Source organism: Schistocerca americana, chromosome 4 (assembly GCF_021461395.2).
Source record: "Schistocerca americana isolate TAMUIC-IGC-003095 chromosome 4, iqSchAmer2.1, whole genome shotgun sequence".
Lineage (NCBI taxonomy): Eukaryota > Metazoa > Arthropoda > Insecta > Orthoptera > Acrididae > Schistocerca > Schistocerca americana.
The window spans coordinates 773,714,978-773,739,185 of NC_060122.1; the positions used below are offsets into that span (position 1 = coordinate 773,714,978).

Consider the following 24,208-nt stretch of genomic DNA (forward strand, 5'->3'; position numbering starts at 1 on the left):
CCTTGGTTGTTACTCAAAAAGTTTTTGTTTACAAAAGAATAATCAGATTGCTGTACTTCCAAGAGCTGTAAAAGATCTCTGAATGCTGAAATGTTTTCTTTTTGCTGGCCTGTTAGAAGCGACACTCGTAATGACCGTGGTAATTTGGAAATGCATAATTGTATAAGTGCAGATTCACTGTACGGTTCACTTAGGTACTGATTTTGTTGGACCATATGCTCAAAAAATTGCGTTACACTGGGAAAATTTGAGTTCTCGTAGTTTGGCAAACTAATTAGTTGGTCTTTAATTCCGCGCTGTGTCGTCTTCGACCAGTAAGCTGACAGAAAAGCATTCTGAAATTCCTCTACCGAGTAACACTGTCTCGCGATCGGTCTCATACGAGTTGCCGGTTCGCCTTCCAAAAAACTGCAAATAAATTCAAGTTTATGTGTTACAGGCCAAGTCGGTGGAAGAGCAAAACTAAACTGTTGAATCCAATCCAGTGGGTGAATCTGCGTTCTATCGTTTTTGAAAACCTTAAACTTTCTCACTGACAGAAAATGTTTGTAGTCGAAGTTATCATCTCTGCATGATGGAACAGGTTCAGAATCGTAAGAGTATCTATTGAACTGTGGTTGTTCGGAATCTAAGTCCCGTACTCTCTGCAAATTACCCAAATTATACGCGCTGCGTGAGTCTGACACATGTTCATAAAGTGGCGCCTGTTGTGGTATGTTATTAACTGAAATGTTTTTGATTTCCGTTACTTCTTGTTGTAAATTTGACAACTTCCTACGTAACGTATTGTTAGATGAATCGATCTCATTAATTGTCTGCTGTAAATTTTGAAATTCAGGTGTTTGGTTAAATGACACCGGTGCAGTATCGTCTGACTTATTGTCATTAGCACTTTCGATAGCATCAATACGACTGGCCAATTCATCATATTTTTCTGTCAGTATTTTTGCCTGATCATCGGTTTTAGAATCGGACGCATTAACCTGTTTTTGCAACTTACGCGTAGTTTCGCTCAGTTTTTTAACATCAGCTTTGATAACATCACAATCCTGTGTTAGATCTAATTGTTCGAATCTATCTGTCACTGTTTGAATATTTACTGTGTGTGTATCTGTTTTTGATTTAAGATCAGAAATTTCATCCCGTAACTCCGCGTTCAATTGTTCTATGGTATTAATTTTGTCGGACACTGTAGTAATATTATTGTCTACATACGTCTTCGCTTTCGCGAACATTTTACGTTTGTCCTCTTGTCTTTGTGCAGTGATTGTTTCCATAACCTGACGTTTGATTTTATTTTGATCTTGAATAAATTTGCGGAAACGCGTATCACTGTTCTGTATGTGCTGATTAAAGCGCTCGTTAATCTGAGTGTTCTGCTGTTCGAATTTCGCGTCTATCTTTGCGTCCATAGTGCGCGAAAGTTCTACCGTTATTGCTTTAAACTCGTCCCGTAAATGTGTAGCTTTTTCAGAGCATTGTTTAGCGACTTCGCTAATTTCGTCTCTGAGTGTTTCTGTTGCGGCTGTCTGCATTTCCCTTAATTCTTGCGCAACAGACTTTATTTCTTCGCTATTTTTTCGTGAACAAGCCTCAATTTCCACGCGCAACTGTTCCTTAGTGTCATGGCACTGCGCGGCAACGGCTCTTATTTGTTCACTAAGCTGTCTGGAATTGTCGTCTAATTTTTCATTCTGTTGTCTGACCTGTTCACTAAGTTGTTTGAGATTTTCGTCATTATTGTCAAGTTTCTCGTTCTGTTGTTTGACCTGTTCACTGAGTTGTTTAAAATCTTCACTTTGTTTGTCTAATTTTTCGTTCTGTTGTTTGGAATTTGCAGTAAGGTCGTTCTTAAACTGTAGCATTATTGCCATAAATTGATTCAAATCATACGTAGCATTTGCATTCTCAGTACTGTTTAATGGTGTACCTGCAGTTGTCGCGCTTTGTGTGACCATTTGGTCATTCTGTATTTTAGAAAAAGGTTTGCCAGTCAAATGTACACTATCAGTCATTGTTTCGGAATTAAATAAATCCGCCCTACTTTGTGTGATCTGTTCATATTCATTAGACAAATTTGTCTGTTCGTTACTTGGGTTTTCCAAATCGGGTGTGTTAAGCTCTGCAGCGCTCATTACAATAGAGCATTCTGCGTCATCAATTGTCGTCAAATTAACAGACGAGACAATTGAGTTCGTTTGTTCATCATTCATGTAAAAGTCATCACTAGTGGTTGTAATGCACTGATTGTTAGTGAACGCAGGATTGTCATCATCACACTGCGTGTCATAATTACTATCGGTCACGCTGTTTGAGTCGGTAATTTCATTCAAAATACCTCGCGATACACTATTCACAGTCTTTCGCGGCATTTTAACAATAGTCACAATTTTTCAGAAAACAAATCAACACAATGCAAAAGCAACACACAAATACAACAAAGCAACAAATTGCCGTTGACCTGTAGAGAGAAAGTCACAATATTATTAAAAGCGTTGCGCTAAATCCTAATTATATCTAAGCAAACAAGAGCAGATATCTGACTGTTGTTCAAAAGACTCTCAACGAAATACGATCCTGGACTGGGTGTCGCCAAGTGTAACCTCCCCACCGCAATTTTAAAAGAAATGTAAGGTGACAATACTTAATACAAATGGGAGCCGAGTGTAACCTCCCCACGAAAATTTGAAAGAAAGAAACTCGACAATATTTAATTATGAATGCTAATGGACATTGCGCTATGCGTAACCTGCCCACAATGAAATGTACTGACAATGGCAACAAAAATGTGAAATTCGCAATCTGACTCAAATATAAATTCTTCACAAAATTTAAAGTCCGTTCAGTGACAAGAAAATACAATTAAACCGAAATATCGGTCTTTGGCCCTGTGTAAAACAATCAGAATTAAAGTCTTACCTCAGAATAAATCGATGTCACATATCTGCTCTTGTTGTTGCGCACCGCTTGGAGGAACTGCATTGCAAATAATAATATTCTCTTTTTTTGTGATTTTAGTGGAATTTTTCTTCAAAAGAAGTGGAATGAAATGGGAAGTGCAACGAAATCTTGAGTTCAATAAAAAATCAAATTTTTGAGAAAATGCTTTTGAAACAAAAAAGTTATTATTGGGAGACTTGTTGGAGAATAATTACAATAAATAAAATTTTTCATTATCTAATGATTATATTAATTAACAGTATACCTTATTCCTCATCTTGACCAGTGTTGCCGACCGCCTACATCACACAACCGCACTGGGCTGCTACTACTGACCGACCGCTCTGCATGACGACTACAGACTGAGCTACAGACTCGCAACGACTTAACTGACAGACTCGCAACGACTGAACTGACAGACTCGCAACGACTGACTGACTGCTACTGACTGAGAACCGCTCGCAACACTCGCGCGGTCAAGCGCATACTCTCTGGTCACAGATGCTACAATGCCTCGCCATCGCTGCTATGTTACATACGTGTTTCAATTTACAATGCACAGCCAATACTGTTATATGCAGGTACGTAGATACTTTTCCCCTCGTATGTCGATATATCGATACTATTCTCGATATACTGAGAACTGATAATGAAGTTCGTTAGTTCCGATACATCGGTACATTCAGAAGGTGGCAGGGGTAAAATACAGCGAGCGAAAGGCTATTTACAATTTGTATAGAAACCAGATGGCAGTTATAAGAGTTGAGGGGCACGAAAGGGAAGCAGTGGTTGGGAAGGGAGTGAGAAAGGGTTGTAGCCTATCCCCGATGTTATTCAATCTGTATATTGAGCAAGCAGTGAAGGAAACAAAAGAAAGATACGGAGTAGGTATTAAAATCCATGGAGAAGAAATAAAAACGTTGAGGTTCGCCGATGACATTGTAATTCTGTCAGAGACAGCAAAGGACTTGGAAGAGCAGTTGATCGGAATGGACAGTGTCTTGAAAGAGGGATATAAGATGAACATCAACAAAAGCAAAACGAGGATAATGGAATGTAGCCGAATGAAATCGGGTGATGCTGCCGGAATTAGATTAGGAAATGAGACACTTAAAGTAGTGAAGGAGTTTTGCTGTTTGGGGAGCAAAATAACTGACGATGGTCGAAGTAGAGAGGATACAAAATATAGACTGGCAATGGCAAGGAAAGCGTTTCTGAAGAAGAGAAATCTGTTAACATCGAATTTACATTTAAATCTCAGGAAGTCGTTTCTGATAGTACTTGTATGGGTGTAGCCATGTATGGAAGTGAAACGTGGACGATAAATAGTTTAGAGGAGGAGGAGGAGGAGATTAGTGTTTAACGTCCCGTCGACAACGAGGTCATTAGAGACGGAGCGCAAGCTCGGGTGAGGGAAGGATGGGGAAGGAAATCGGCCGTGCCCTTTCAAAGGAACCATCCCGGCATTTGCCTGAAGCGATTTAGGGAAATCACGGGAAACCTAAATCAGGATGTCCGGAGACGGGATTGAAGATAAATAGTTTAGACATGAAGAGAATAGAAGCTTTCGAAATCTGGTGCTACAGAAGAGTGCTGAAGATTAGATGGGTAGCTCACATAACCAATGAGGCGGTATTGAATAGAATTGGAAAGAAGGGAAATTTGTGGCACAATTTGACTAGAAGAAGGGATCGGTTGGTAGGGCATATTCTGAGGCATCAAGGGATCACCCATTTAGTATTAGAGGGAAGTGTGGAGGGTAAAAAACGGAGAGGGAGACCAAGGGGGGAGTACACTAAGCAGATTCAGAAGGATGTAGGTTGCAGTAGGTACTGGGAGATGAAGAAGCGTGCACAGGATAGAGTAGCATGGAGAGCTGCATCAAACCAGTCTCTGGACTGAAGACCACAACAACAAACAACATCGAGTTATCGATATTTTTAAAAATATCAAGCCGTGGCACTTGACGGCCTGGACGACAGGTGGTCCGCTCACCAGCAGCAGGCCGACGTCGTTGAGGGGCGGTACGTCACGTGGGGAGTCCGCCTTGAGGTCGTACTGCTCGTGCCAGACGGCTCGCCGCACCGCGCGCCGCTGCCCGCCGCCACTCAGCGTCGCCGTGCCCGCCAACACCGACAGCACCGACGCGTTCTGCACCCTGCGAACAGGCCACCGCGTCAGCAGCAGCAACCGCAGTGCTTGTTAAGAGACACCTTTCTGCACGTACAGGGGTTGGGTAAAAATACAGGGTGATTCAAAAAGAATACCACAACTTTAAAAATGTGTATTTAATGAAAGAAACATAATATAACCTTCTGTTATACATCATTACAAAGAGTATTTAAAAAGGTTTTTTTTTCACTCAAAAACAAGTTCAGAGATGTTCAATATGGCCCCCTCCGGACACACGAGCAATATCAACCCGATACTCCAACTCGTTCCACACTCTCTGTAGCATATCAGGCGTAACAGTTTGGATAGCTGCTGTTATTTCTCGTTTCAAACCATCAATGGTGGCTGGGAGAGATGGCCGAAACACCATATCCTTAACATACCCCCATAAGAAAAAATCGCCGGGGGTAAGATCAGGGCTTCTTCGAGGCCAGTGATGAAGTGCTCTGTCACGGGCTGCCTGGCGGCCGATCCATCGCCTCGGGTAGTTGACGTTCAGGTTTCATAACTAACCTTTTTCGTAGGACTCTCCATACAGTTGATTGTGGAATTTGCAGCTCTCTGCTAGCTCTGCGAGTCGATTTTCCTGGGCTGCTAACAAATGCTTGCTGGATGCGTGCGACATTTTCATCACTCGTTCTCGGCCGTCCAGAACTTTTCCCTTTGCACAAACACCCATTCTCTGTAAACTGTTTATACCAACGTTTAATACACCACCTATCAGGAGGTTTAACACCATACTTCGTTCGAAATGCACGCTGAACTACCGTCTTCGATTCACTTCTGCCGTACTCAATAACACAAAAAGCTTTCTGTTGAGCGGTCGCCATCTTAGCATCAACTGACGTTGACGCCTAGTCAACAGCGCCTCAAGCGAACAAATGTACAACTAAATGAAACTTTATAGCTCCCTTAATTCGCCGACAGATAGTGCATAGCTCTGCCTTTTGTCGTTGCAGAGTTTTAAATTCCTAAAGTTGTGGTATTCTTTTTGAATCACTCTGTATAGAAACACTGCGAGAAATGCGTGGTTGAATATAAACGGAGACGCTAGTGTAGTGGCAACTTCCGCCACCGAATGTATCAGGATGACCAAATGTACCGGCAAAACACCAAATGTAGTGGATGGATGCCAGGAGGTGCCGTATTAAAACTCGGCGAAAACTTTCCAACTGATGTCAAACTTCCTAGCAGATTAAAACTGTGTGCCAGACCGAGTCTCGAAGTCGGGACCTTTGTGTTTCGCGGGCAAGTGCTCTACCAACTGAACTACCCAACCACGACTTATGCCCCGTCCTCACAGCTTTAAATCCTCCAGTACCTCGTCTCCTACCTTCCAAACTTCACAGAAGCTCTCCTGAGAACATTGCAGAACTAGCAATCCTAGAAGAAAGGATATTGCGGAGACACGGCTTAGCCACAGCCTGGGGGTTGTTTCTAGAATGAAATTTTCACTGTACAACGGAGTGTGCGCTGATATGAAACTTCCTGGCAGATTAAAACTGTGTGCCGGACCTAGACTCGAACTCGGGACCTTTGCCTTTCGTGGGCAAGTGCTCTACCAACTGAGCTACCCAAGCACGACTCACGCCCCGTCCTCACTACTTTAAATCCTCCAGTACCTCGTCTCCTACCTTCCAAACTTCACACAAGCTGTCCTGTGATGTATTCCTTTTTAGCTACAGTGCCGTCGTCCTCTTGGTGTGCATCACAGGGCGCTGCAGTTCTGAGGAAGCACCCCAGCAGCCCGTGTAATGCAGTGCTGTGTCGAGCCGGCCTTGTACGGCCCACTGAGTTCCGACGATGTCAGGATGGCTGCGCCAGCAGGCGACTCAGCGGCCACCGTTCTCGTTATCTCAGTGCTGCTCCGCTGGCAGCCGTAGGTCGTTCCTGCTCATGCTTCTTCTTTCCTGATGTAGCTGAGATCGCAGTGGCAAGCGCCCGTGATCCGGCGCCCGAATCTGCGGCCCTCGCCTCGGGATGTCCCCGGCGTGTGTCAGGAGTCGGTACGACTGCCTGCAGTAGCGAGCCGAAGAGTGACCCACCGTTGGCTGGCTGCGGATCCCGCGTCAGCCTCAGAGCATCGAACCAACGACCTGCCTTGGGCTGGGACACTGGCGCCCCATCTGTTGCTGCGTGTAGTCGGTGGTGTGACATGCCTCGCCATCCAGGAGAGCTGCCACACTTGAATGAATCTCGTTATAAAACGGCACCTATTTATACTCAGCTGTGCGCCTCTGTTTTGCCAAGCGTGCCGCTTCGCGTCTCGTATGCATAACACTTATGTTCGCCACTGTCTCCTTCTGCCTGCGACTTGCGCCATGCAAACTGCTGTGTGTGCCTTCTCCGGCAGTTCTACGCCCCTGTGGCCTCCATTTGCCTTTGCAGCTGCTGGTATGCGTAACTCACTGCAATCCGGCCCGCACCTGGCTGTAACTTGTGCTCAGAATATCGCACAAAACTAACTTTCACTGTCCTAAACGGTGGTGCCGCTAACTAGCAAGACCGAGGTTGTGATGTTGTATTTAACCACGAACAGCACCTGTGCAATGTCCTTAATGCGTTGCAAGTGCCAATCGTGAGCACAACAGTGTTCAATGTAGTTGTAGTGCATTATGTTGGTGGTGAGTTGATTCCAATGTGGACAAGTTATTGTTGCTCGTATCGTCTGTGCTTCTCTAATCAAGGAGCCGAAGTGTTTGATCTTTAAAGTGGCGCCGTATCGAAGACTTCTACTGCATACAGCAAAGACGGAAAAACACTGTACGATAAGTCAAAATGAGGACGAAACTGTGTATCGAGTGATCGTGATAGAGGTCATTGCCGAGGATTGTGTCGGAAAATACAAGGTCGCCAGCTGCAAAACTCACTGTGAAACTGAATGTCGCACTTGTGAATCCTGTTAGCATGAAAACAACATGTAGAGCGCTCCGTGAGGACGGAACTACAGGGCGAGCTGGAATTGCAAAACGACCCATCAATGATGCAAACATGAAAATGCGATGCCGAAGCTGTAAAACCTGACTATGGAATAACGAACGAATGTCTTATGGCTGGATAAGCGCCGAGTTTACATCCCAAGAGTGAAACTTGACGAGGGTTTTCTGATGACTTTGGCAGCTGTATCGCGGTGTTTCATGTGGCCCTCGCGTACTCTGCAATGTCCTATTACTACCAAGAATTATGTGACTACTTTGGCCGTTGAGGACCATCGTATGGTACAATGTTTGCTCCTCAATGGTGATGCTGAGTTCTAAGATGATAGGGCCCCTTTCACAATGTTCGCATCGTCCTGGAGTGCTTTTGTGAGCAGGAGGACGAATTGTTGCATCTCCCCCGGAAATCACAGTCACCAGATCTCAACTTTGGAGAGAAGGGTACGTGACCGCTCTACACCTCCACCGTCGTTCCCTGTACTTCCCACAATTTTGCGGGAAGAATGTTATAAGATTCCCTTGAAAGTAGGACGCTTTTATACACGCCTAGGCGATTGGAAGCTGTGTTGAATGCTAACAGCGTTCCTACAACATATTAGGAATGGTAATCCATTATTTTACTTGATTCCAAATTTTTGTCCGACGCTGTAAGTCTTGGATAGTGAAATTCGTCATAAATAACCCACCGCAATTTTAAAGAATAATTTTGTCCATACCTACAACACAAAAAGAAAAAAATACATATTTCTGTACACCATGAGCTCCATTTAAAAACGTTCAGCTGCTGGCCCGGTGTTTGGTCATTTACCCCATCATCGGTGGCACATATTGCGTACGTCTATATAAAATAAAAATAAAAAATATAGCGCTGCTAGACCGTATTGTATCCACACAATCACAGCCATACCATGTTGCAAACAAGTAGAAGCAATGTAAGTGACAGTGTTGTATCTTGAAACACTTTTCAGATTTCTGCCTCTAGTCTGCACTGTGATAGAAGTTAAATACATGTTCTTATTCCATTTTTAAAAGATATCATGCTTTCATGTGCGCTGAACTGTTTTCTTAAATTCAAAATTATTCCAGAAAAATAAGGTCTTTCCAATTACAAAAATTTTTCCTAGGAACAACTATTCTATCCAAATTTCAAAGTTTTACACTCCATAAAATCAAGCCAGTACTGTATTTGATAGTCTGCGCGGTACATTGTTACTCCACTACGCACCCCTAATCGATAAGTGAAACGGAGTGAAGAAGAAGTAGCATCAAAAACCAACTACAAGTTAAAACATTTTGAAATAAAAGCTATTGGCAATTTCACAAAATTTCCGTTTTGAACACAAGGAAAATTGTTAATACATTACAGAAAACCAGAGCAAATATCACATGTACGAATTGTATGATCTAGGAGGGATATCCATTAATTAAATAATCTCGAGTTTCAAGCCACATCAGGTGGTTAACTGCCCACGAGCTTTCGGCATGGAGCTCCTCTGCCATTGCCAAGTGATTGACTGTTGTGTAAATGCAGCTGTCTCGCTTATGTAGCCACGCTGCCGCCAGTGACGTCACTTAAGGGGTGTCCCGCACCATATAGGGCAATGTGTTGGTGGCTCGACCGCCGCGTCCGTTTGAGCTCCCCAATCACGGGATCCAGGCCGTACTCAGCTGCAACCACCGTCATTATTGAGGGTATTGTCCGATATTTTGATCTCCATTGCTTCATTTATTACGCTATCGCAGAAGCTGTTGGTCCGTTTAATACTAGAAGTACCGTCGAATGCAATTCGGTGTCCGTTTCTCAGTGTGTGGTCCGCTACAGCTGATTTTTCGGGATAGTGTGGGAGAGAACACCTTTCAGTTTCCTTGCCAGTCGTGGACGTCGTTATCCGCCGTAACTCCACTGGGTGTCTAGGTCACAGCGTTTAGAGCAATCCCACCCACACAGATCACTATCTACACGCCACCAGCTGCCATCCCCAGCACAGAAACGTTCTGCCATGAGGACCTTTGGTACATAGAGCCGAAACCGCCTCAGACGCCGAAAGCCTGCCGAGGGAACTGAGCCACTTATGTAAAGTTTCGCCGGCCGCTGTGGCCGAACGGTTCTAGGCGCTTCAGTCCGGAACCGCGCTGCTGCTACGGTCACAGATTCGAATCCTGCCTCGGTCATGGATTTGTGTGATGTCCTTAGGTTTAAGTAGTTCTAAGTCTAGGGACTGATGACCTCAGATGTTACGGCCCATACTGCTTAGAGCCATTTGAACCATTTTTTGTAAAGTTTTGAGGGGAACGGTGACAACAGACAAATTTCGCCGGCAGTTTCATCTGAGGCGCGAAAGCAGGAGGCTCTCGAAGAAGACACAAAGAAGATTGCATTTTCATCGTTTTGTGGCTCAATAAGATTAGCTGGCTCCCGAAGAAACATAAAATCGACATAGTCCACAGGCCTCCAGCAAAGATCCAATAACTAATGAAGCCTGTGAAAGGCGATGTAGGCCTCAGAACGCTTGGAATATACGAAATACCTGTGGGTGTAGACAGGTTTATGTCGGTCAGACTGTCCGCACTATTGAGCAGCGCTGCATATAAAATAAAAGGTATTTCCGCCAACGCTATCCCGAAAAATCAGATGTAGAGGAGCATGCACTGGAAAATCACCGAATTGCATTCGACAATAATTCTATTATAAAACGGACCAACAGCTTCTGGGATAGCGTAGTAAAATGAAGCAGTAGAGATCAAAATATCGGACAACACCCTCAATAAAGACAGCGGATTGCAACTGAGTACGGCTTGGGATCCTGTGATTGAGGAACTGAAGCGAACGCGGAGGTAGCACCACCAAAACATTGCCTTATATGGTGCAGGGTAGGACCCGAGGCCTACGAGAAAGACAGGCCGCGGTGCGTGCGTCACGAAGGTAGACCTGACTCGCTGCTCAGCTCAGCAGACAAACTACGCTTCTGCACCTGTTAACTCGTAATTCAATGTTTACGTATAAATGAGAATTTTCGTCTCTTACTGGAATCCCCTACTATGGAGTCTTATTGTTTATTAGTCCTACAGCAATTGGAAGTCCGTATGCCTGCTAATAATTTGTAACGGCCGTACTGGGTACAATAAAATTTTATCGGTTGTATGAGGCAGTACATCTTGTATGAAATGAGAACTGTTAAGCAGTAGAGACTAAATGGCATAAGCGAGCTGTTATACCATTTACGCAGAGCATAGATCTTAAAGCTACTGCACGGTTGCGTATTTTGTTGTAGTGCTAGTTATCAGTAAGACTCTATGAAAGCAGATTCCAGTAAAATATGCAATTCTCGTTAGTACTTAAACACACAGTTAAGAGTTAACACGATTAAAAACGCGTTTCTTCCGCTCAGATGAGGGAACAAGCTAGTTCAGGTCTACTACCCTTGTGACGCACGCGCTGCGACCTGTCTTTCTCGTAGGCCTCAGACAGGGCGCAAGTGACGTCACTGGCAGCAGCAAGGCTGTATAAGCTAGGCTGCGGCATTCATCTGACAAACACTTGACAATGGCAGAGGAGATCTCCGCCGAAAGCTCACGGGCAGGTAACCACTTGACGTGGCATGAAACCCGAGAATATTGTATTAACAAATGTCACGTGTTCCGTAGTAGAAGAGCTGTTTCAAGGTAAAGATGGCGTACGACCGATGAAGCATGGCATAACCGTCCACAGGATATCGACTATTCTTAAAAGTATACAGACATTTTCCTCGGCATAAAACTCCGCATTTGAATTAACTGTATCCTCCAAATAGCTTTAATATCTTATACTATACTTAAATATGTTGGACTCGTATTACAGGGTGACACACGGGAGACGGACGGTTTTTAATGAAATAATACTCAGCCAACTTTAAAATTAATGTATGTTTATTAACACAAAATCAAAGCTGATTATTTGCCATTTTAGTTAACAAAGTTATTTGTGAAAAATAATGTCGTCAAGGTGATGTCCATCATTTCGAATGCAGGACTCAAGTCTCTTCTCAAAATCCTCCATCACACGGACTAAAATCTCTGCAGGGATGGCAGCAATTTCATGAATTATTGCATTCTTCAACTCCTCCAAATTTCGTGGTTTTTGGTTATAGACATAGTTCTTAAGGTACCCCACGGAAAAAAGTCACATACTGACAAGTCGGGAGACCTGGGAGTCCAAGGAATATTGCCAAAACGTGAGATAATCCGGCCAGGAAACATGCGTCTAGGAACTGTCATTGAAGTGTTTGCAGTGTACGATGTTGCCCCATCCTGTTGGAACCAAACCCGTTTTAAACGATTCGTCGTGGCTCAAATGGCTCTGAGCACTATGGGACTTAACTTCTTAGGTCATCAGTCCCCTAGAACTTAGAACTACTTAAACCTAACTAACCTAAGGACATCATACACATCCATGCCCGAGGCAGGATTCGAACCTGCGACGGTAGCGGTCGTGCGGTTCCAGACTGTAGCGCCTAGAACCGCTCGGCCACCCCGGCCGGCCGATTCGTCGTCTTCTTAGTTCTGGTTTCAAGAATGTTTCAAGCAAACGAATGTAACGAACCGAATTAACAGTAACTGTGGTCCCATTCTCTTCAAAAAATAAGGTCCAATAATGCCAACAGAGCCAAGAGCACACCAGACTGTCACTTTTTCTGAGTGTAGAGGACGCTAGTGGATAAGGTGTGGATGCTCTGGATTCCAGTAACGTAGGTTTTGCTTATCCACGGTCCCATTAAAATGAAAATGAGCTTCATCGCCCATCAATAAAATTTAATTTTCATTCGATACCAAAATCACTTGCATTCTGTAAGAGAAGTCTTATCATACAGCAAAATCAGTTTCCTTAACTTGTTGGGCAATGAGCATTTTGTAGGGATGGAATTTTAATTCTTTATGCAAAATTCGTCTAACCGATTCACGATTGATTCGTAACTCACTAGCATGACGACTAGTTGACCGTCCTGGGCTTCTGACTGCTGCTTGCCTTAACCTTTCAACATTTTCTGGTGTCGTTACTCTGCGTCTCGGGCCAGTATGCTTCTTATCCAGTATGTTTCCAGTTGATCTGAAGTTTTCCACCCATTTGAGGATTGTGTTACAGCTCGGAACAGCTCCATGTCGACCGACATTAAACCGCGCACGAAACAATCGCTGCGCAGACTCGCCACCTTTCACGAAACTGTCATAGACAAACACCCGACGTTGCAAGTCCCACTGCTCCATAGTGACAGAGTAAATGAAATGGCGTCTTGTGTGGGTCAGAACTATCCCCACCACGACCACCTCCCATCACAGCGCCCTCCGTACTACGCAGTTCAAAACCGTCCGTCTGCAGTGTGTCACCTTGTATTTGCAGAAACTGCACAAGGCACAAGCTTATGTCTCACTACAACAAAAACAGTATAAAATGCCGGAAAGTGCTTATGGCGGTTTGTAGTGTGCGTTCCTTCATGTGATTCTAAAATCAGTCACCAAACTGAAATACCGGTCATGAAACATCATGTGTTCCTAGATACACTCTCCTCGACATTCAATGCTCTGCTCCACGTATTGATGGAAACTTTAAGTGGAACAAACATGACACTGAGTTCCTCAAACAGTTAATTTTAACTACTTATGCTCTTTCCCGGGTTCGATTCCCGGCGGGGTCAGGGATTTTCTCTGCCTCGTGATGGCTGGGTGTTGTGTGCTGTCCTTAGGTTAGTTAGGTTTAAGTAGTTCTACGTTCTAGGGGACTGATGACCATAGATGTTAAGTCCCATAGTGCTCAGAGCCATTTGAACCATTTTGAACTTATGCTCTTCTTGCTATTGCTGGTCTTGGAAACAGAAGAATGAACTTCCTGTCATACTGATGCGAGCCGCATTGCATGCACTGGAACAGTGTTTAGTGTCATTTGCTGGATACTACCGGTCGTCAGTTCGAATCCGATCGCCGGCAAATATTTGTCGTTTAATATTTGTGATTTCTAGAAGGTTATCAATTTTTTTATGTTAATGTTTGCATATTCTAGAATATTCCATGTCTCTACGACCTTCTCCCTTCACCCCTGTTCTGTCTGTACATTTGCGTCCACACTGTACACGCTTTCAGTCGTAAGCATTGTACTTCATTGACGATCCTGCATTCGCATTTGGACTGGATTCAGGTTATGGAACGGAAAAATTTTCTAGGATGACTCATATGTAGAGAGAAAGCACTGATTGCACAAAAGCGAACAGTAAGAGCCTTAGAATCATGTATATGATATCTTTTGGAAACCTCTTAGGGAGGTAGGGATATTAACTGCACAATCACAGAATATACAGAGTGGTGAGAAACAGTGTGAAAAGACTGTAAGGGTGTCATGCTGACAAATAATTGTTGAGAAAAACATTCGATACGTTGCGCCGTTTGCGCGTTAACTAGCACTGAAGTTAGTCAATAACGCAACAAGCGGCCCGCGAGATGCAACTAGTGTCAGATGTTCTCCTAGCGTAAATGATAGGAAACAGGACTGGTCAGCCTACGGCTCGGGTTCGATCCTTACTGACGTCCCATGACCGATTTTGTATCGCTCTCTTGCTCGGTTCTAGGAAGCCAAAGAACACGTTTGGTAACACCGTCTCTGGCGGTCGGCCCTTTCGGCTAACTTCAATGCTCCTTAAATCGGAAACGGCGTAACGGAACGAACTTTTTCGTTTGCAATTGTTTCTCAGCACGATCTATCCTGGAACACCCTTACAAGCTTTACACAGTTTCTGACCAGCCTGTATATTTTTTGATGAAATTCGTCATCAACAATCCAGTAGTGAAGTCCATACCCTCAAGATTAGAAGAAAAAATGACCTTTATTGCCCATTTTTAAAGCTTTTAAAGTCTGTCAAAAGAAGTTCAATATACGTGAACAAAACCATTTGATGATGTACGCAATAACATAAACATCTGACATGGAGGAAAGCAAGCTGTTAAATGTAACCGAAAATAATTTCTTCTGGGCAACTTCTTCAATTCCAAGGACGAATTTTTGAATACAGACTGTTAATTAACAAAAAGAATTAAAAATAAAAAACTATTTTTCAAATGTAGCTGCATTTGTAGAAATGAAAACAAGTATGTTCATTACTGTTAAAACTATTCATGTACAGTGTGTAATGTATACCTAACTCGTTCCACTTCATTTCGATAACACATTAAGGCGGAGAAGCCCATAGAAAACAGCATATTCGTATGACGATTTGAAATGGACCGGTACCGCATTCTGATTTGATCCATGTTAAATGGTTTTTGAAGGCCAGCGACTGTGGAACAATAGGTTTGTTTACAAATAAATCTTCTGCTACCAGTCACGATTTTTCTTTCTTTCTTTATTTATTTTTTTTACTTTTCACACAATGCGTTTCGGAAAATAATTCCCATTTTTCGTGTGTATTAAGCCATTTCTATTGATGTTGTCAGTGTGTGCTTCATTTCGTTGACTTTTACTGCAATACATCAGAAACACGCTATTTTTTAGTTGGGTATCGATTCTTTTGGTGAAGTTAGTGGTGAAATTTGGAAGTACTCCACCGACTAAATAAAGGACATAAAATGGATTTGCTAGAAGAACTGGAGATATATTCACATTACAGAAAATATGAAGATAAAATATTAAACGAAAAACTTGAAAGTGAAGCAGTGAATTTCTTCAGATGTTTCGATAGTATACTAAAATAAAAATAGTAAAACATAGAAATTAGCAGAATTGTAAAATTGATATAAGTAATTTATGAGCCAAATTGTTAAGATACACTACTGGCCATTTAAATTGCTACACCACGAAGATGACCTGCTACAGACGCGAAATTTAACCGACAGGAAGACGATGCTGTGATATGAAAATGATTACCTTTTCAGAGCATTCACATGAGCCGGCCGGAGTGGCCGTGCGGTTCTAGGTTTTCAGAGCATTCACATGAGCCGGCCGGAGTGGCCGTGCGGTTCTAGGCGCTACAGTCTGAAGCCGACCAACCGCTACGGTCGCAGGTTCGAATCCTGCCTCGGGCATGGATGTATGTGATGTCCTTAGGTTAGTTAGGTTTAATTAGTTCTAAGTTCTAGGCGACTAATGACCTCAGAAGTTAAGTCCCATAGCGCTCAGAGCCATTTGAACCATTGACACAAGGTTGGCGCCGGTGGCGAGACCTACAACGTGCTGACATGAGGAAACTTTCCAACCGATCTCTCATACACAAACAGCAGTTGACCGGCGTTGCCTGCTGAATCGTTGTTGTGAAGCCTCGTGTGAGGAGGAGAAATGCGTACCATCACGTTTCCGACTTTGATAAAGGTCGGATTGTAGCCTATCGCGATTGCAGTTGATCGTATCGCGACATTGCTGCTCGCGTTGGTCGAGATCCAACGACTGTTAGCAGAATATGGGATCGATGGGTTCAGGAGGGTAATACGAAACGCCGTGCTGGATCCCAACGGCCTCGTATCACTAGCAGTCTAGATGACAGGCATCTTATCCGCATGGCTGTAACAGATCGTGCAGCCACGTCTCGATCCCTGAGTCAACAGATGGTGACGTTTGCAAGACAACAACCATCTGCACGAACAGTTCAACGACGTTTGCAGCAGCGTGGACTATCAGCTCGGAGATCATGGCTGCGGTTGCCCTTGAAGCTGCATCACAGACAGGAGCGCCTGCGATGGTATACTCAACGACGAACCTGGGTGCACGAATGGCAAAACGTCGTTTTTTCGGATGAATCCAGGTTCTGTTTACAGCATCATGATGGTCACATCCGTGTTTGGCGACATCGCAGTGAACGCACATTGGAAGCGTGAATTCGTCATCGCCATACCGGCGTATCACCCAGAATGATGGTTTGGGGTGGCATTGGTTACACGTCTCGATCACCTCTTGTGCGCATTGACGGCTCTTTGAACAGTGGACGTTACATTTTGTTAGCGTGGGGTTGATCTGAGATTCTGTTATTCTGCGCAACCGATTAATCTGAGATGTACCCTTTACCCTGTGGCTCCTGCAAGATGCAATTTCCACCCTCACACTACTACAGAAGTCAGACAAACGTTCCTAACGTTCTAAAGAGAAATGCCTGAAAAACTTTCAGCAATAAAGATCTTCTGGAGTCGTCCGCTGTAAGGAAATGACACAAAAATTCACAAAATTTCTTATGTAACTAGTGGGACACTTGGGTACTGGAGTAGTCCCAGTTAGTGTAAGAAAAACATGAAACTAAGGAAAGTTATTGTTTATTTTGCAAAAATTCTGAGAAATCACAATGGCACTTTTAGTTATGAATTGAACAAGTTATATCCGGGTTCTTTTCGGAAAGTGAAGTTACCTCTCAAGGATAGGATTCGCTAATGAAATTTCTATACAAAGTTTAAGATTGTTGTTGACTTGGCAGAATGGCTGAGAGGCACGCCTACTCAACTTGAATAATCATCCTTTAGAATGATGCTAGGTACGGTCGAGGCTGTCGCATGTGAAATGCAGTGAAGTGTACTGTTGTGGAGGAAATATGGGGCTCGCAATAACTGTAGTGCACAATACAGTAAGCTGCAATGACTGCTCTCTGCGCTGCTCGCTGCTGACAAATAAGGTAACCCTCGTTCTATCTGGATTGACCTTCGCCAATCAAACTCTCACTACGCCTTGATGAAGTCAAGGATTCCTATTCTCACCTAGTCTAACTATTGGCGTGGTACACCCGTCAGATAACTAGCCCACCGTGATGCCGCTCAAAAATTCGCTCGTATGCGTTTAACTATAACACTGTCCATTCACACAGCACAATAAGGGTGACAGCCAACACAGTGAACAACACTTAATCGCAAGGACTCAATATAGAGAGTCGCACTTCAATTCACTCTCGACAGAGGTGCTCTCCCAGTGAAGTACTGAGGAGAGACTTGTTCCTCACTGCAAGAGCGACAACGGAACAGCGCCTCTCCATACCAGACGTGAAGGGGTATATCTTTCGGTATCTTCCATGACTCCTTCAGCTCAAGGCGTCAGAAATATCGTCTGCCAATCAGCATTGCTCTTCTAAAACGGAAGAATGGCGTTTCGTTTAAGGCGACCAATCTGGAAATCTGCAGTATCGGCGTTTGGCGTTTGCTGTCTCCCTGCGAAAATCTCTGAAACTGCGTGCTATGTGTAAAGAATGCGTAGGCTGGTCACTCCCACACAATGTAGCGGAATTTTCTTTTAAGCCAAACATGGGGTCGTTCCTCCTTTCCCTCGGGCGAACGCTGTCTGCTCCACGGGCGTCCACCAGCCAATGTAGATGGGTCGGGACTGGCCTCCTGGTGTGTGGTTGCCTTTCTTGAACTAAAAGCTCCTGTGACCGTTGTGTCTGGAATGTATGTGTGTACGCCAGCCTCGAGTATTTCAACCACGGTGCGCACTTGAGATTTATTAGTTATTTGCATATTGTTTACATGAATTCATACAACATTGACTTTATCTTATCGAGTTTGGGTTCGAATGAAGCGTCTTGATGTGCGGAATATGATTATAGGTCTTCCACAGATTATGATATGCTTTTGTACAGATATTATTTACACTAATGGCCATTAAAATTGCTACACCAAGGAGAAATTCAGATGATAAACGGTTATTCATTGGACAAATATATTATACAATTGACATGTGATTACATTTTCACGCAATTTGGGTGCATAGATCCTGAGAAACCACCTCTGGCCGTAATAACGGCCATGATACGCCTGGCCATTGAGTCAAACAGAGCTTGGATGGCGCGTACAGGTACAGCTGCCCATGCTGCTTCAACATGATACCACAGTTCATCAAGAGTAATGACTGGCGTGTTGTGACGAGAAAGTTGCTCGGCCACCATTGACCAGACGTTTCCAATTGGTGAGAGATCTGGAGAATGTGCTGGCCAGGACAGCAGTCGAATATTTTCTGTATCCAGAAAGACCCGTACAGGACCTGCAACATGCGGTCGTACATTATCCTGCTGACATGTAGGGTTTCGCATAGGTCGTAACACATCTGAAATGTAACGTCCACTGTTCAAAGTGCCGTCAGTGCGAACAAGAGGTGACCGAGACGTGTAACCAATGGCACCCCATACCATCACACCGGATGATACGCCAGTATGGCGATGACGAATACACGCTTCCAATGTGCGATGTCCCCAAACACGGATGCGACCATCATGATGCTGTAAACAGAACCTGGATTCATCCGAAAAAATGGCGTTTTGCCATTTGTGCACCCACGTTCGTCGTTGAGTACACCATCGTAGGCGCTCCTGTCTGTGATGCAGCGTCAAGGGTAACCACAGCCATGGTCTCCGAGCTGATAGTCCATGCTGCTGCAAACGTCGTCCAACTGTTCGTGCAGATGGTTATTGTCTTGCAAACGTCCCCATCTGTTGGCTCAGGGATGGAGACGTGGCTGCACGATCCGTTACAGCCATGCGGATAAGATGCCTGTCATCTCGACTGCTAGTGATACGAGGCCGTTGGGATCCAGCACGGCGTTTCTAATTACCCTCCTGAACCCACCGATTCCATACTCTGCTAACAGTCATTGGATCTCGACCAACGCGAGCAGCAATGTCGCGATGCGATAAACCGCAATAGCGATAGGCTACAATCCGATCTTTATCAAAGTCGGAATGGTGATGGTACGCATTTCTCCTCCTCACACGAGGCATCACAACGTTTCACCAGGCAACGCCGGCCAACTGCTGTTTGTGTATGAGAAACCGGTTGGAAACTTTCCTCATGTCAGTACGTTGTAGGTGTCGCCACCGGCGCCAACCTTGTGTGAATGCTCTGAAAAGCTAATCATTTGCATATCACAGCATCTTCTTCCTGTCGGTTAAATTTCGCGCCTGTAGCAAGTCATCTTCGTGGTGTAAGAGTTTTAATGGCCAGTGGTGTAAATTATTGTAAATTGTTGCTCATCTACGTCGCCATCACTTTCGCCATAGTATTGCCTAACCCTATTCGTCACTGTGTTGAGGCTGTATAGCTACCCGACCTTTTTGGCCGAGCGGTTCTAGGCACTTCAGTCCGGAACCGCGCTGCTGCTACGGTCGCAGGTTCGAACCCTGCCTCGGGGATGGATGTGTGTGATGTCCTTGGGTTAGTTAAGTTTAAGTAGCTCTAAATCTAGGGGACTGATGACCTCAGATGTTAAGTCCCATAGTGCTTAGAGCCATTTGAACCATTTGAGCTGTCTAGCTGCTGCGAACAAACATTCCTCTCCAGTACTTCACAGGAGTAACTACTTTCGGTGGCACTTGCATGTTTGACGGTAAGTACATTTCGTGAACGTACTGTACACAGTACCACTGTTCCTGGTGTAGAACGACAGCCATTCTCAATCGGTTTCTACTGCCTCAGTTAATTTCCTTTTTCTTTTTGCCACTACGAAAATCACTGCATGCAGCTTCTAGGAACGTGCCAATAGATTCAACAATGACCGTTACTGTATTCAGTAAATATTCTTTTTACTTGACGCTTGCACACGTCTGCCCTCGCTTTCGGAAGGACCGCGTCTGCTACTTATAGTCGGATACATTACGATATGCTGTCGGAACCTATAGCAGTTGAGAATGGCTTCTAAAGCCGAAAGCTTCTAGTCTTGAGAACAGTAATAAAGTAAGTACTTATTAATTAAGCAACAGCGGAGGTGCAACCCTGACACTATGCTGTAACAGACGTTCTATCATGCAAATAATCTCAGCGGACAAAGTGTTAGTCAGCCCCTCCAGTGAACACACCAGATGCCCTGCAGTCATGGACTGTGCGGCTGGTCCCGGCGGAGGTTCGAGTCCTCCTTCGGGCATGAGTGTGTGTGTTTGTCCTTAGGATAATTTACGTTAAGTAGTGTGTAAGCTTACGGACTGATGATGGTTCAAATGGCTCTGAGCACTATGGGACTCAACTGCTGAGGTCATTAGTCCCCTAGAACTTAGAACTAGTTAAACCTAACTAACCTAAGGACATCACAAACATCCCTGCCCGAGGCAGGATTCGAACCTGCGACCGTAGCGGTCTTGCGGTTCCAGACTGCAGCGCCTTTAACCGCACGGCCACTTCGGCCGGCCGGACTGATGACCTTAGCAGTTAATTCCCATAAGATTTCACACACATTTGAACACACCAGATGCTTTTCAGCGCTGTAGATGGCGTGGAAATGGCACCAGGGGGCTGAGGTAACCTCGGCCACAGATGTGTGTCACAGCGGTAACGTGGTGTGTATGTGCCGGTCGTATGGAGTCAGCGCCCTAAGAAAGCTCGACGACGAAACGTGACGGGATGACAAAAAGGTTCTGCCCTTTTCCGACCTGGCATTGATCACGCCGTCAACGAAATTGCCCGATTTGTTGGTGTATCAACGTGGACTGTCTAATTTGCCTACAAGGAGTCGCAACCATGTAACACAGCCTAAGAACAGTGGTCGTAATAGTGTTCTAACCGACAGTGACCAGAGAAGTGAATCACGCCTTTCAAGAGACAATCGGTTTCAAATCCGACAGGATCTTAAGCTGCCAATGAACGCAGGTGCATATCAACCTATTTCCGGCTGAACACTGCACATTTGGAGTCGCAAAAGGTCATTGTTGGCAGCATCACATAATGCTGCATGCCGTCAATTGGCCAAAACAACACAGACTGGCACATCTTCAATAAGCCGGGAGACACAGGAAGTGGGGAGCAACTTCCTGAATGCGTGTTATGTAGACCAGGAAGCAGCGATATTGCCTCTTTTCGACTTGTACAAGACGCCGAGTGCTCTGGTGTGTGTGTGTGTGTGTGTGTGTGTGTGTGTGTGTGAAGGGTGTAGTTCAGGCTGGGGGTGGTTCTGAGATGTTTCTGGGAGATACTTTTCGCATCACGGTTTGGATCCTTTCATTTAGGGTACTGTAAACATGAACCAGGATGTTTATTTCAACATTCTCGGTGACCACGTTTTGTCCTGTGTGATGAGTATCCTATGCCATGCAAACATAATCCCATAGAAAATGTGCCTGGACTATTTGAACAACAGGTGAAACGTAGTAATAATCATTCCCCCAATTTAAGAACTGCACAGGTTCTAATCGTCAATGAGTGGTTGCAGTTGAATACAACTTGCTTGGAGAAACTTGCGGTCTCTCTTACTTGCCGAACTGAGGGAATAACGAAGGTAATATGCGGTGTTACACGAATTAGTGCCATGTCTTCTGGAGGAGACTAATGTATTCTGCAGAGTGCTTGACAACACACACCGCTTGCAAACCGTCGCCACTCCACGCTTCAGTCAGCTAGGCACTCATAGCACTGGCAGTATACAGCAAAATAGCCCTTTGCTATCATTCACTTCGAAAATAGTTACGGTCGCGCTATCACCGAAACTTACACGTGTAGTAAAAAGCCGACCAACGGCTCACTCCAAGCCGTTTAGGTATACAACGTGTCTTTGTTTCAACGAATTTGTCCACACACGCTTATTTACACGAGTCATGGCGTGTAATGGACAGTCCACTGTAATAAACATCGGTCGGACTATTGAAAAGGCTATATGATTACTACTGCACTCGACGCTGTGCAGGTTGTGGTGTCACCGCCAGACACCACACAGGTCGTGGTAGTGTGGTGGAAAATTAAATAACAGACAGCAAATTACGAGATTTACCCACTAATTTTGAAAAGTTCAGTCATCGGAATGATCTAATGGCAGTGACAGGTTGACAACAGATAATAAACCATCATCATTAAACACACAACAAAACAACGTCGATTGATCAGGGATTGTAAATGAATTCAAACGATGCAAATCTCTCTCTTCTTCTTTCGCGTCCTCACATTTAGACACACACACACACACACACACACACACACATACACACACACACACACACACACACACACACACACATTCATGCGCTTCACAAACAAGGACACAGTAATTATAGTCACAAAATCAGCTATTCGAAAGAAATGTAGCTACGAACGCATGAGGGCTTAGATTCAAGGGGCGAACGAAATGAAATAACATGCTTTATGAAACAATAAAAAGACTTCACTGTGAAATAAAAACCACATAGTAAGCGAAGTGAAGGAAGTTTGTTCGAAAGTGCACATCTACGAAATCAAAATCTGCTGCTGGACAGTCAATACCGTTGACGATTTTTCCTTGGTTGGGCACCACAGTTGCAACATACTTTTTTAACTGGAATCATTGCCACTGTTTGACAGCACGTTTTTTAATATTTACTTATTTCACTACCACGATTTCAGCTGTAGAGCCATTCTCAGGCGGAAGGTGAAACCTAAAATCAATAAAAAGTATGCATAACTAAGTGCAAGGCATAATGCGATAACTTTTGATAAACACAATTTAAAGACCATTACTTACAAAGTAAGGAAATATCACGTATGTGTGCATGACATGTCGTCGTCAGTCTACTACAAAACATATGGGCACATATATGCCAATGGCCTCATCATCAGATCTGAGTGCGAATTAAAAACAGGGATTACACGCCGCAGACACAGTTAAACGCATTGTGCTGCGATAACGCTACCAAATACAGTGTGGAAAGCACGAACCACGTCCAAACATTAAACAACATTGATATTTCCAGAATGAAATTTTCACTCTGCAGCGTAGTGTGCGCTGATATGAAACTTCCTGGCAGATTAAAACTGTGTGCCGGACAGAGACTCGAACTTCGGGACCTTTGCCTTCCGCGGGTAAGTGCTCTACCATCTGAGCTACCCAAGCACGACTCACGCCCCGTCCACACAGCTTTACTTCCGCCAGTACTTCGTCTCCTACCTTCCAAACTTCACAGAAGGTCTCCCGCGATGCTGCAGAACTAGCACTCCTGGAAGAAAGCATATTACGGAAACATGGCTTAGCCACAGCCTGGGGGAAGTAGGAGGTGGGAAGGTAAGAGACGAGGTACTGGCGGAAGTAAAGCTGTCAGGACGGGACGTGACTCGTGCTTGGGTAGCTCAGATGGTAGAGCACTTGCCCCCCGAAGTCAAAGGTCTCGAAGTTCGAGTCTCGGTCCGGCACACAGTTTTAATCTGCCAAGGAATTTCAACATTCATACTCTTCTGTACTGTTTCAGAGATTATTATTCAGGTAACAACCGCTGGATGAGCTACTTAGTCTT

General features: G+C 44.4%; 1 protein-coding gene across 1 annotated transcript in view; it reads right to left on the minus strand.

Annotated features, from left to right (window-relative positions):
• Positions 1-24,208, minus strand: part of LOC124613792 (trypsin-1-like) — a 137,075-nt gene that overhangs the window by 32,767 nt on the left and 80,100 nt on the right. Inside the window, exon 5 of the mRNA XM_047142514.1 lies at positions 4,936-5,098. Within this exon, the coding sequence (XP_046998470.1) occupies positions 4,936-5,098 (163 nt within the window). The remainder of the gene's footprint in view (positions 1-4,935; positions 5,099-24,208) is intronic.